Source organism: Micromys minutus, assembly GCF_963924665.1.
Source record: "Micromys minutus genome assembly, chromosome: 2".
Lineage (NCBI taxonomy): Eukaryota > Metazoa > Chordata > Mammalia > Rodentia > Muridae > Micromys > Micromys minutus.
In genome coordinates, this window is record NC_137971.1 from 60,837,613 (window position 1) to 60,851,601 (window position 13,989).

The 13,989-nt window shown below is 44.5% G+C and overlaps 1 protein-coding gene across 1 annotated transcript in view; it reads left to right on the top strand.

Annotated features, from left to right (window-relative positions):
- Positions 1 to 13,989, top strand: part of TCERG1L (transcription elongation regulator 1 like) — a gene marked incomplete at both ends in the record, with an annotated part of 171,935 nt that overhangs the window by 32,778 nt on the left and 125,168 nt on the right. The window contains one exon of the mRNA XM_080911783.1: positions 2,677 to 2,874. Coding sequence (XP_080767909.1) covers positions 2,677 to 2,874 — 198 coding nt within the window. The remainder of the gene's footprint in view (positions 1 to 2,676; positions 2,875 to 13,989) is intronic.

The following is a 13,989-nucleotide window of genomic DNA, read 5'->3' on the forward strand; positions in this document are numbered from 1 at the left end:
CTCTGCCAGGAAAGCAAAATAGAGGGTCATGACTATTCCTGTGGACGGATTCTTGTCCCCTCCATGCAGAGCCTGCCTGCTATATATACCAGCAGTACACACAGCCTGGTTAGGGACACAACTTATGAGATGCATTCCAGGGACATTCCTGATAATCACTTGAAAAACCACTTGCATTCTATACTGTCCTTTTCAGGTTCCAGACTGTGAGTTGTGTCTGGGGACAATAGCACGCTAACCATATCTACAAAAACCTTAGGTCCTTTAGATATCCTAAACTGTCCTGTCCTTCCTGTACACAGCTCCCTGTAGAAGGTCGTTCCCTAGAGCTCTCACAATGGGCTCCATTTGTACAGGGCTGCAGAGAAGCTAGAGCAGAGGCAGATACTTCTTGTCGGTATCTTATGGCTCATGAGAGACTATGCTGGTGACTAAGAGTCAAGTGTTCTGGACAAATGGTTCCTATAGATTTCTAGCTGGACACAACTTGGGTCTACTATAGATAAAAAGCATTATTGTAGAGAGTCAGGTACTGTGGAGAGGTGGTTTTCAGGTGTTCCTGGCTGGGCAGGACTTTGGTCTTGTAAGGATAAGGGCCACATGCTGGAAGCCTGGCAAACATTACATTCATCTAGCCTTGTTTTCTAGTGGGGGTTTCAGAGGGCTCTCATAATTGACCATACAAGTCTCTCTGAGCCCCATGCCCACTGCTGCCTGGCCATCCTTGTGAACTTCGGGCATCTCTTCATACTACTGAGAGGAGCACATCTATAATTACATTCTAACTATACTTTCTGTAGCCATAGTGAAATGAGTAGAAGGAGACCCTTGAGAGGGGTGATGGCCCTTAGTAAGAGGCTTTCAAATAGGTCTTGAAGTGTATCAGAACATTCAAAATGTCCTTGTCAGCTGGCCTTACATCGCCAAAGTGCTGACTGTGTTTTGGCCCTCAGCACTGTTTATGGTGACTGGAATAAAATAATATGTTGGCTCAGCTGTTTACACATGGCTACTTCTAACAGGGAGCACCAAGATGAAGGTGAGAATGTGAACTTGGGACACATATGCACTACTCTGTTCTCTGGGTGTCCTGGCATATTGGCTATTGGAAGCTATGTGAGGATGAGGCTGTTGATTCTGTAACTCATTATGATAAAGGCAAACACAGGGGTATCATGACATTCCCATATCATTCAGATCTCCAGCAGAGAGAAGGGCACAGACTTCAGTGGGAAACAGGACACTTGCTCCATTTCTCCAGTTGTCCATGATGTGCTTCTGTCATGAAGTCAGTACATTCTTGATAGCATTGATTTCAAATGTGTGTATCACAACCCCAGTAGTCTATTACAAATACAGCAGAAAGGATCAAACCCAGAACACAGACGACACAGAACATATGCAAGGTTGTGGGCAGCCCGGATGCTCACTCACTGGGTGGGAAATTAGTAGGAAGATTACCTAGAGGTTTTCTTAAAAGCTGAGAATGGGCTGGACAGGTGCCTCTGTGCATTAAGGACTTACCCCACAAGCTGAGGTCCAGAGGTTGTATCCCTAGATATCTTGTGAGGCTGTACATGGAAGCATGTGTTTGTAATCTCAGAACTCCTACGGTGAGATGGGAGATGGAAGCAGGAGAAACTCTGGAGGCTTCTAAACCAGCAGTCTGGCATACACAATAGCAACCAAGAGACTACTTTAAACAAGATGGAAGATGGAAGTAAAGGATGGATACCTGAGGCTGTCCTCTGTCCTCTAGGTGTGTGCCCTGTCACATGCCTGTCTGCACATACACACATGACTGTGCACACAATCATACACCCATGAAAAGATTAAAAACAAACAAAACTATGTCCCCCATGCCAAGTGACCCATCAATCACACTGTGTTGTTTACCAAAGGAACAGAAAAGCATGTTCACAAGAAAGCCTGTGGGCAGGTGCTTATAGCGGCCTTGAGCATAGCTGTCAAAACCTGGAAGCAGCCAAAATGCCCTTCCGCAGGCGAGGGGACAATTAATGGCGGTACATCTTTGTAATCGAATATTACTCAATGCTAAAAAGAAAGTGTGCTATTGAGTCCTGACAAAGATAGGAAGGAAACTGCTTCCAAAGACGATTGGAGGTAAGGTTGATGTTTAAAAGTGAGTTTGCAGCCTGAATTTCTTACTGTCAGTAGCCTTGGTATCATCCCTGGATTCTGTATTAGATTCATTTGGGAGGGCCTGAGAGGGTACAGATTTCTCTGCTGGGTTGGGCAGGTGCCCAGCATCCTGAGTTCCAGTGCTTCGGAACTCATTCTGCCCTGGCCCACAATCACTCCTTTCTGCGGAGCCGCCCCACTTTGATCCTCTTAGCGTTATCCCCAAGGTCACTTCAGATGACCCACAGCACACATGTATACCACAGTGACTCTATTTCTCTCTCTGGTGCAAATGTCCTGGCTCTTCCTTGGTGACTTCAGTAATGTGGCACTCTGAGCATCATATAGTGAAATGTGTGTGTCAAAGGATAAGATTCTCTCTGGGAACAATACTAACCAGTACATGATGTCACTGAAGGGAACAGTGTTACTTTCACTTGTTTGAGGGTACTGTCACCTGATGTGTGTGTGTGTGTGTGTGTGTGTGTGTGTGTGTGTGTGTCACATGTGCTAACCTTGGTCTCTCTTCCACAGGTGTTTGCCATGACAACCTTAAACCAATCAGCAGGGGTCCCACCATCACCATCACTGCTGCTACGGCTGCTGCAGCTACTGCCATGGTCTCTGTAGACCCCGAGGAACTCCGGGGCCTGACACCCTCCATCATGCAGCCCTGCCATTTCCTGACATTGACTCCCATCAGAATCCCCCTCTGGACTGCCCCATTCTCAGGTAGGAACATTGTGCCATCTGGAAAGGCTATAACTGCTTCCAGAATCAAGCTGGAGAAGCAGGGGCAGCTCGCCCGAGGGGCTCAGAGTTTTGGTCACTGTCTCTGGACACATGCTGCGGATTACTGGAGGCCAGATCCAGTGTGGGGGGCATCCAGTTGGGATTGCATGGGGCTTGCTCAGTGTCAGACTATACAAATACACTTGGACTTCATGAAGCATGGCTTGACTGTGCCCGTGTGGCTTTTCATATGTTCCTGTGTGAAGAGCTAAAACCCCTTTACAATTCATGTAGATACTTCCTGACACTGAGATCTCAGTCATTTCCTTGTGTGGCATATGTCAGAGAGCAAGGGTGGCTCACCCAAGAAGAGCAACTGACCTAGTTAGTGATATAGCATGTCCTACTGCTGAGCTGCACCCTACTCTCATTGCTCCTGCCTGGGATCTGAGATAATGCTGTGGGCATATGAGAAGTTCTGCCTAATTGGAAGGGGCAGGAGACAAAAGGCATGATGGTCCCTGGACCATTAGTCCTCAGGGTACTGAACCTTTTTGGAGAATTGGAGAGGCTGAAGTTGAGGTATCTCAGCATCCTGAGGTGCAGAGGTTCAGAGGTGTGTGCTCTTGAGTTGTGGAATGGGCCCCAGACTGGCCACATTATCTGCTGTGTCCACGTGATGTGCATGCAGCTCTCTGTGTTGTATTTGTTGACTGATATCAGTGTGCCCCGAGTCCTGTGCAGTGCTGGCTTCTTCAAACGTGATAATAATGTCAGTAAATATTTCATCCCTGAATCTTAGTTACTTTGAGAGTTGGTCATGTGTTGTGGTAGAGCTTATACAGTAAGTCTGCAGAAGACAGGTTGAGAATCCTGTATCAACAAACACAAAGCCAGAAATTCTCAGCACTGATTCAATGTCATAGGTCAGAAAATTCCATGTTAGAAAACGTTATTTATGCATGAAATTATTTAAAACATTATATAAAATAAACACAAGACTGTGTATGTATTATAAAAAATGAATAAATTTGTGTTCAGACTTGATGTCTTTTATGTATGTGTAAATATCCCAAGATCTGGAAGTATTCCAAAGACAATAGAGTTTGCATCCTAAGCACTTTAGATAAGGAATGTTTATTTACTACCCTCTCAACTACAGGAAACATATCACTAGGTGAGGCACATGCATGCACATATATGCACATATAAGCATATGCCTTTATGTGCACACATGTTTTATATATATATATATATATATATATATAATTATTATATATATATATATATATATATATATATATATATATAATTTCACAAGCATACAAGGTAAGGATAAATAACCCATGTTTCAGGTTTTTAATGTGCACTCGTTTATTGATTTTCTTTTTGGTGAATCTTACATGGTTCGTTTCAACTGAATCTTTGGTCTCTGTGTTCCTCATAGACTAGCTGACTAGTAACAAACATTGCCCAGAATGAAATCTGTATTCCATTCCAGTGTGCTAGTGAACTCTCATTTAGATGTGATGGGAACAAGCCCTTGGGCAATCTGTGTTTGAAGCCCACATTCCTGCTGTGTGAAGCTGTGGGCTAAAACCCCTCAATCCACTGATGCTTATGAAATTTTATCTTGAAACCAGACACTATACTGCCTGCCGGCTTTCGTTTCTAGCTCTAGTGAAATCCAGGGGTGTCTAAGCCAGTGCTTCTTTGGGAGGTATGGTCATCTGGTTGTGTTGGCCTGAGTCTCTGGTCTAACTGGGTACAGAAGGGCAGTGAAGGGTGCTAGATTTAGTTCTTGTAAAAATATCCATATCAAGTATCCTCTGAGCTTCTAAAAGGAGCTGGAAGGACGCACAACTTGCCCATTGTTCTGGTTAGTTCTATATGAACTGGAAGAGGGATCCTTAATTGAGAAAATGTTCCCACCAGATTGGTGTGTGTGCAAACCTGTGGTGCATTTTTTTGATTGATGATTGGTGTAGAGGGGTCTCAGTTCACTGCAGACAGTGTCACACATGGGATGGTAGTCCTGGGTGCTATAAGAAAGCAGGCCGAGCAAGCCATGGGGAGCAAGCCAGGATGCAGCACCCCTCCATGGTCTCTGCTTCAATTCCTGCCCCGACTCCTTCAGTGATGGACTGCAATCTGGGAGCTCTAAAATGAAATAACCCTTTTCCTTTCCAAGTCACTTTTGGCCAAAATATTCTGTTTTTAAATCACAGCAATATAAACCCTTACTAAGACTCCTGTTGAGCTCTAGTCCTTTTTCGAAGCTACTTTGAGGAGTTCATGGAATGAATGAAGTGAAGGAACAGACTTTTCAGAGGACTGGTTTGCCCGGAAATTTCTGACACCCCTGCCAATGATGGGCCAGGCTGGGATCAGAAGGAAGACAAAGTCCTTAATGGGCTCAGTGTGGACTGAAGTGGAGGAGACAGGTCTATATGGACACAGAAGGCAGGTCTGATGCAGCATATTGCCTGTGAAAGCTTATCTACATCTATGATCCTTGGTATAACTGCAGTGAGAAAACCGTGCATGGTGGAAGGGTAATTCCCATTTAAGATGATGAGTCTACCTATTGCTTGATGTAAAAAGCCAGATGCCCCAAAGGCTTCATACAGTTTGGGTTAATGAGGCTCAACTAAGGACAATTTTGCCTCTTGGAGATATCATACATCCACTGGAAATGGATTTTGGTTATGTCAGCATTTGTGTAGGGCCTGGGCCCTGCATCCTTATGACAGCGCTGTGTCCTACCTCCATATAAAACCCCTGGTTTAAATAGAGTAACATTGAAGAAACTGTGAGACCTCATACTGGGGCAACACGGATTAGCTCTGCTAGGCAGGGAGGACACTCTCTCTCTCTCTCTCTCTCTCTCTCTCTCTCTCTCTCTCTCTCTCTCTCTCTGTGTGTGTGTGTGTGTGTGTGTGTGTGTGTGTGCATGCACATGCATGCTTGTGTTCCATTAGCTGAAGCACTGGAAGGAAATATCTGTGTGAAGAGAAGTGAGCCAGAGGATTTAACACTAAGTCTGCAGCCCTGGTATATGTAGCTTTTTAAACCTATACTCAAAGAGCCAGGGGCCAGCTCCTAGCTCAGTTATAATGAGGCTGTCTCCTTTGATGTGTAACGTGCACAGCTAAAGCCCATGGCTGCTCTCCACAGGCCAGACACCTGTGGAACCTGTCCCTCTTCTGGATTGTGTGTCTTTCCTGTACTTCTCAGTGAAGAGTAGGTTATGGGTGTGGATCTGTGGACTCAGTGACATCCCTGACCCAGCATCCTTTTGGGTCCTTGGGTTGAGAAGAACTGCACGGTGGACTCTAATGCTGTTGCTCACCTGCTCCTGAATCCCACTTGGGGCTCCTTTGTAGGTGTGTCTTTTTAGCTGACAGTGCAGACTGGCAGCTGAAGGAGACACCAGGGAAGGAGAACAGAGCAGGGACCTTCCTGCCACCAGCAAATGAAATTTTTGCTCATTTTTCACTGTTCCTCAGGGTTTCAAATTATAAAAGAAACATATACAGGGGGAACAGAGGTCTTGGGCATCACACCCATGCCTCAATGGTCGGACAGTCTGGGGATGGAGGACAAGAAGAGAGGCAGAGGATGCGGAACAGAGCAGGCATGCCTTTTTTGGTGTTTCCAAAATGACCAGCCTGGCCTGTAATCACTAGACCAAGTTCTGCTAAGACCTTTGCTAGGAAAAGTGAGCCAGGTATTTGATGCTCTCCCCCATCAGATGAAGCATCTGAGATGGCTTTTCTCCAAAGAATGATAGAGTTTAGTTTTAAAGTGTGACCCACCCTTTCCAAGGCTCTCAAGTGAGGAAAGTGGTATGGGAGCATGGAGACACTGTCTCTAGTATCGCCAATTATGATCAGATACAAATATTAGAAAGTACCATCTGCCACAGAGACCATTCGCCACCTGTTCTCTTGCTTCCAGAACTATTTATTGGTTTAAATTTAGCATGCCATCTTGCCACAGAACAGCTGGGCAGTGACGGTTTTCTTTGTCTCCCAGCGACTTGCCAGCTAAGCCACATACCAAGTCCAAGAACTCCCAGGGCATCAGGGTCGCCCATGGCCTTTCAAGTGATGGTAGCTCTCTCATTAGGGAAGTCCACAGCTGCTAGGCTACTTCTGACTACGGAGAGCCAGTCGCTTGGGGTAAAGTTGGCCTCTCTTTTATTTTATTATTATTTTTAACTACATGGATTATTCCTTCCTCTACTATAATAAAAAGTGTCATAATACATATTATGGTTTTAGGGATTTCCAGGGACAAAAATGTATAAACCCTGTAGCAATATAATTACCGATACTCCCAAATGCCTGGCACCTGGATGGAGGTCACCCTGCCCAGAGGGGGATCATGATTGAATGTAAACAAGCAAGCAGAAGGCTCTGAGTATTTATTATTTCTGATAGGGAGTCCTGTAATAATGCCCTGAGTCTGCATTCCCACACAAAGCTGTGGGGGAAGGGCTGAACTGCCTCTGTGGGGATCCTGTTGCTGGGATTTCAAGGTAAGGACTATATGCACACTGGGAGTCCTCTAGGCCACACTGCCCACCTTTTATCATTACCCCCAAAACCTCCCAATCCCACCACTTTTTCTAGGGATTTACAAACACTCGGGGCTGTATTAGCTGTCTCTGCCATGATGCTCCTATTCACTCTGTCTTTGAAAGGGAAACTGGATATGTATCCTCACCCCCAAAGGACTTTAGTGCTGGAGACATCTGCTATTTCCCTTAAAGGGGGCTGAGAGGACACAGCCATTGATCTCTCTGCACCTGGCCCCTTCCATTTCAGAGGTAATGAACCCCTGTAGCCATTTCCTCTGCAGTTTGTGAAATGCCTTTTCCTCTTGTAGTGTCTTCCCCACCCAGGCTGCATGCTGCCTAGTGGGGTTCTGCTGAATTTAACAAAAACAAGGCACATTGATACATTCTTCTGTGACCGCATTTTTTTCTATGTGGTCTTTAGTGTGTCCCTAAAACTCATGCTAGCAGATCAGCTGTCCACATAGGTTGCAGAGATGCCCCCTGCTTGTGACTGGGGGGACATTGGGTACACTTTCAGAAACGAAACACAACACCGCACCCTCTTTTTGAGAAATGCTTTCTTCTCTGCTTCTGACTCCATTCTGCTGGTGCCCCTCCCAAGGGCCTTTGCCAGGTCCCTAGAAATGACCCATCCACCTTCAGTATTCCCATGGCCTCATTCTGGAAGTCACTCCCTCAACCTGATGTACTGTTTCCATGGACTCCTGAGTTTTTCATAATAGATCTTGATATGCTGTGTATTAGAGAGAAGGTGGAGCCCCGCGTCTTCCCTAGTCTTCTAGTAAGTAAGCTGATTGCAGGGTTTCTCAGAGCAGCAAATATGCCCCCATATGCCATGCAACTGTCTCAATAGATTACCCCTACCCCAATCCTACAGTATCCTGTGTGGTCAGTCTGGGATGTTGCCTCTCCTACTCTTCTTCCCTCAAGCACAGCAATCTCAATAGCTGCCTCAGGGTCTCTCAGCTTCAGTGCTACAGAGACAGTGGTGGTCAGAAAGGTGGTCCGAGATCCCTGTTCTGCAGTGAGATAACCACCTTCTCTTTCTTGTATGCTGACTCTGAGACAATTATCATGGCCAGACATGATCCTTGGTTTTAATATTTGCTTAGTCTGCCCTCTCCCATGGGATGTCTGGTTCACATGTTTCTTTCCACTATATATAGCCAGGCTTGAAGAGTTGTCTGTCAATAGTTCTCTGCTGAATGGACACAGCTAAGGTCTATTACATCCTAGTAGCTGGTGCATTCATTCAGTGTTAGGCAGAGAGACCTGGAGTGAGAGCCAGCATTGCTATCCATTTCCTATAGGACTGAAATGAAGAGCACCCTCCTCTGAGGGTATTCCCACCCAAGCCTGCCCCTAAAATGAGTCATGGTAGAAGCAGGAACACTAGCTTTGAACCATAGTCATCCTGGGAATAGTAGGGGCCAAGTACTCTTCAGAGAGATGGGTTCAGGACAACTCTGATCAGGTCAGGAGGAAAGCAAGACTGCTCAGTGAGGGCATTTGAAGCAGGGCTACAACTCCTCCCCTGTTTTCATGATCTCTGTATTTCTGAAATCCAAGATTTTCAGCTGCAAGATTCAAGGGTCTCATGTAGCCTGAATCATTATTCTGAGGCCAGTGCAGACCAAGCCTGAAACCTCATGGCCACGGAGGCTAGGGTGGCCTACATTGAAATGCTTTTCAAGGATCTCTGGCCTTTCTTTAGTATCTAGTGTTCCACCCCAACCGTAATTCACACCCAGTGTCAGGATCATTATTGCATTCACCTGATGGCCTGGCTGACTTATTGAGAGGACACTGGTCCAGGAGGGATTTCAAGCATGCTATAGGGTGCCAAAGCCCCTGAAGCCTGGTGATAGGCCATGTGTAGGGAAAGGCGATAGTCACCCGAGGGATGAGGCCTTGATTGGGTGCTGTGAAAAGGAATCTCTCTCACGGCCATGCAGATGCTCTTCCCCTGTAGATTCCAAATGTGTCTAACCCTTGGTGTGAGAGAAACTAATGTACTCATGATTGAGATTTTTTAAAAAATACCTCAAAATATAAAATGAAGCACCCTTTCATCTTACGCTGTGCAGTTCTGGCATTTAGTAAGTCTGCTATGCTGTGTAAGCATCCGGCTGCCTTATCTCAGCACTGTTTCCTCACCTGAAATGAAAACTTGTACATACCCATTGCCCATCTGCTCCTGCTCAGAGGCAGCTATGGATGTTTCGATGGCCTTGCCTCTGCTGGAAGTGTCTTACAATGGGGCCATAGTGTACCATGGTTCCGTGTCCAGTGTCTTCCAGGTAGCCACAGATGTTATTCATTTTGCTTTGAAAGAACCTTGGTACCAAGGATCTGTGTCCAGAAGTCAGAGCTCTTTTGTTCATTTACTTAAATTTTTTAAAATTTGTTGAAAATTCTTAATAATTATACCAGTTTATCACCAACTTGGGTATCAAGCTTTCTGCACCTTTCTGAGTCAGTTTCCAGAAGTTTCTTTTTCCGGTGGCATTTTTTCATTTCTTGCAGGTCTAAAATTTAATGGTAGGAGGTTATTCCTGGGGTCTTTCTTTCTTTAATTTCTAGCTATACTAAGCTGATGTTTTTAAACAAGCAGGTCTTACTTTATAGCTACCTTCTTTGCCCAGGGCTGTTCAGGACACCTCAGCCCTCTGTTCCAACAGCCACCCACTTTCGTTAGGTTTCTCCTTCTGCTTGTCTAAGACTGCTGATGGAGACCTGAACTTCCTGCGTCTTAATCTCTGATGCTTAACACAGACTAATTCACTCGAAGGTTCTGCCTTCTGTTTTACTGTCTGTGTTTAAACCGTGGGACATGCATCATAAGATATGTAGATAGTGCAATGGTTATTGTAGCTAATGAAATGGGCATCCACCTTTCATATGGGTACCTGATTTTTTTTTCAATCTCAAGACCATCTATCATCCATTTGAATGTTAAGGTCATATTATAAATTTGGTATTTAAAGATTTATTATCTATCTATCTATCTATCTATCTATCTATCATCTATCCATCTATCCATCTATCTACATACGTATCTATCTTATTTATCTGTTTGTGTATGAAACTATGTAAGTTTATATATACCACATATGTGCAGAAACCCTCAGAGGCTAGAAGAGGGTATTGGATTCCCCAGAACTTCCATTACAAGCATATGTTAGCCACTATGGGTTCTCTGCAAGAAAAAATCCAGGTTCTCTGCAAGAACAATAAGCACTTTTAACCACTGAGCTATCTATTTAGCTGCACATTTGGTCTTTAAATTTTGTCCTGCATAAAGCCGTTACTGCTCCTCCCATCTCTGACTATTTTTTTTCTAGATTTCTCATATGACAATGTCACACAACACTTTTCTCTCTGTTCCTGGTTTATTTCATGCAATGTTATGTCTTCTGTGTATACATCAGCTTCTTCAGTCATTTACTGAATACCTTGTCACTATATTTTGACTCTTTGGAAGAATGCTATGAGGAACAGGGATTTCTTTAAAAAGTGACCACTTCATTCCTTCGGGTGTACAGCCAGAGAAGAAAAATCTAGGCCATATGGTAGTTCTTCCTTAATTTCTTTTGAACCCTACATGCTGTTGTCCAGCATGGCCACATGGACTTCTGTTCTTGCCATCAGTGAAAACATCACTAAAACAAAATGTTTTAGGGGATGTTAAACAGGACCTTGGAGAAGTTCTTAACCCTTCTACAGGATCTGGAAAGCTGGGTAGGCATGAGTCCTTCCTGTGGACTCCTTATCTTGTGGTCAAGTTTATACCTGAGCTAGTGGACTGAATGGAACTCACCTCAGGGCTCTGGTCTGTACAGAATAGGGTCTCAGTTTCCCTGAGAGTAACGTAAAACATAAGTGGAAACTGAGAATAAAGAGTGGGGAATGGAATGTACTAGAAAGTCTGTAGTTTCCTAAAAGGAAAGGATTCAGGCTGCTCAGCTGGCAGAGTTGCACATTGGTATTGTATTGTCTTAGTCCAAAGAACCAGGGTCTTTCAGTAAGGACAATGTGACACTTTGACACCTGAGTCCTTGGGTTCCTGGGACTCATAAATGTGCTCTCTCTCTCTCTCTCTCTCTCTCTCTCTCTCTCTCTCTCTCTCTCTCTTTCTCTGACATTCTGCTCTCATTAGGAGTGGTGACAGGGTATCTGAGGCTAGCTTCTCACCCTCCTGTGGTCTTTGAGTTGACACTTCACTCTCCTTCTCCCCAGCTGAAGCCCCAGTCTGGCTCTGAATCAAGGAACAACCAGGAATATATGAAGAATGTCAGACTAATTTGGGGACAGTTTGTAGTACCTGTCTTGTAATAGCTGTGACAAGTTCCTGGTGAGGATGGCCTCTAGGTCAGCAGTTGGAGAACTATCAGCATCTTTTCTGGCTGCTGATTTTTCACTATGTCATTAATTCTCCAGGTATTGATATGATGAGTTCTTTCTTGGACACAGTGGGAAGAGAGCACAGATTAGAAAATTAAAGTAGCCTCAACTCCATTAGCCTTAGGTGAGTTCAGGTGTACAGGCAGCATGTGAGTAATGGGGAGGGTTTGTTCTGCTAGATTCTGTACATGTATTTCATCCTTGTAATGGCTAATCATTAGCTTGACAGGATCTGGATTCTCCTAGGAAAAAAGACCCTCCCTGTTTCCTTAGGGATTAATAAATGTATGACCACACTATCTGTACAGGATTATGTTGATTAGGTTAATTGAGGTGAATGGTATTTAGGTCTTCTGCTTCCTGATTGCGGATGTAAAGTGACCAGGTGATTCAAACTCTTTTGCCTTAACTTCCCCATCAAGATGGACTATGTTCTAGCCTGTGAATTGAAAATAAGCCCTTTCTCCCTTCAATTGCTTAGTTGGGTTATTTTGCCACAGCAACAGAAACCAAATTAGATAGCCCATTTCAAATGATGGGCTGGAGACTCCATCAAGAATCTCAGTCAGGCAGCAGGGTGGTCCTCCCGGATATCTGTAGAATATGGTGGCACACAGGGGCAAGTGAACTCTAGTGAGCTGTCTGGGCTTTTCCCATCCTTCATTCATCCTGTTATTATAACTAATTCATGACCAATGTTTTAGTTGCTTTTAGATCCTTCTATTAGTTCCTGTTCTGTTGCTTTAATAAAACACCATGGCCAAATATCTTACTCAGTGTTCCATTGCTGTGAGGACACAACATCACTACAGCAGCTCTTTAAAGAAAACATTTAACTGGGGCTGACTTACAGTTTCTGGGGTTTAGTTTATAATTGTCATAATGGGAAGCCTGACCATCTGCAGGAAGACATGGTACTGGAGAGGTAGCTGAGAGTTCTACATTGCAGATCAGGAGGTAGCAGGAAGAGAGACACTGGGTCTAGCTTAAGCATTTGAAACACCAAAACTCAACCCCAGGACATACTTCCTTCAACAAGGCCACACTGCCTAATCCCTGTCAAGTAGCACCACTCCCTAAGACCAAGCATTCAAGTCTATGAGCCTATGGGGACCACTGTTAGAATACAAACCACCATACCAAGGCAGTTAAAGAAAGAAAGATTTGTTTGGGCTTAGGGTTCAGAGGGATAAGTGTTCATCATTTTCCTGGCAGTCTCACATGCAGCAGGTGGCATGAACAATAGTGGAATGCTCACATCTCCACCTGAACACAGAAAGCAGAGAGAGCTAACTCAAAATGGCATGTAGAACCTCTAAATCTGCCCCAGAGACACAGTTCTTCAATAAGGCCACACCTAATAATTCTGCCTAAGCAGCCATCCACTGTGGAACAAGTATTCAAATGCCTGAGATGATAGTGGACATCTTTCAAACCTCCATGGGCTGGTTGCTTTCCCAGAAACCCAGCCAGGTCAAACTGGTGTCTGCTCCCCGTTTCTGGATACTCAGTGGATGTGAACTATTTATATAAGCAGAGAGGCCTCTGTTTGATCCATTCTCTGAGTAAGTACTGAGCATTGTTTTCTGTCCCTACAATTTTATTTGCCAGGTTGATGTTTTTGCTTCCTGTGATGTTTTGGGAAAGAAGGGGCCAGGATTTTAGGCTTTGTATCTATCTACAAACTGCTCATGTGCAGAGCCCATGTGTGCACACAAGCATGCAGTTGCAGCACTGAGCCAAGTTGAGCCAGGGAGGCAGCCGGATAGAACCACATTTTGCTTTAACTGGAGCCCTGCACCATATGGCAGTGTGTACAGGCATAAGGAAAATGTCTGGGACTTTTCTAGAAAGAAAAGAGATTGTGACAATCATTAAAAGAATGAATACATTTCTACCGCTAGGACCTGGTGTGTTTGTGTCCATGGAAGAAGTGACCATCTTTAGGTGGCTGTATACAATACCTAAGGGGTCTGGATAGCATCAATGGTAAACCCATCAGTGTCTTTCCCCTCTGTTTCTTCCTCCAATTGAGTGGTGTCTGCTAATGTAGCAGAACAGCGCTTTTACATCTGTTTAAGATAATGGGCTTTTCTACAGAAAATATAGAGAGAAGATCTGGCTTT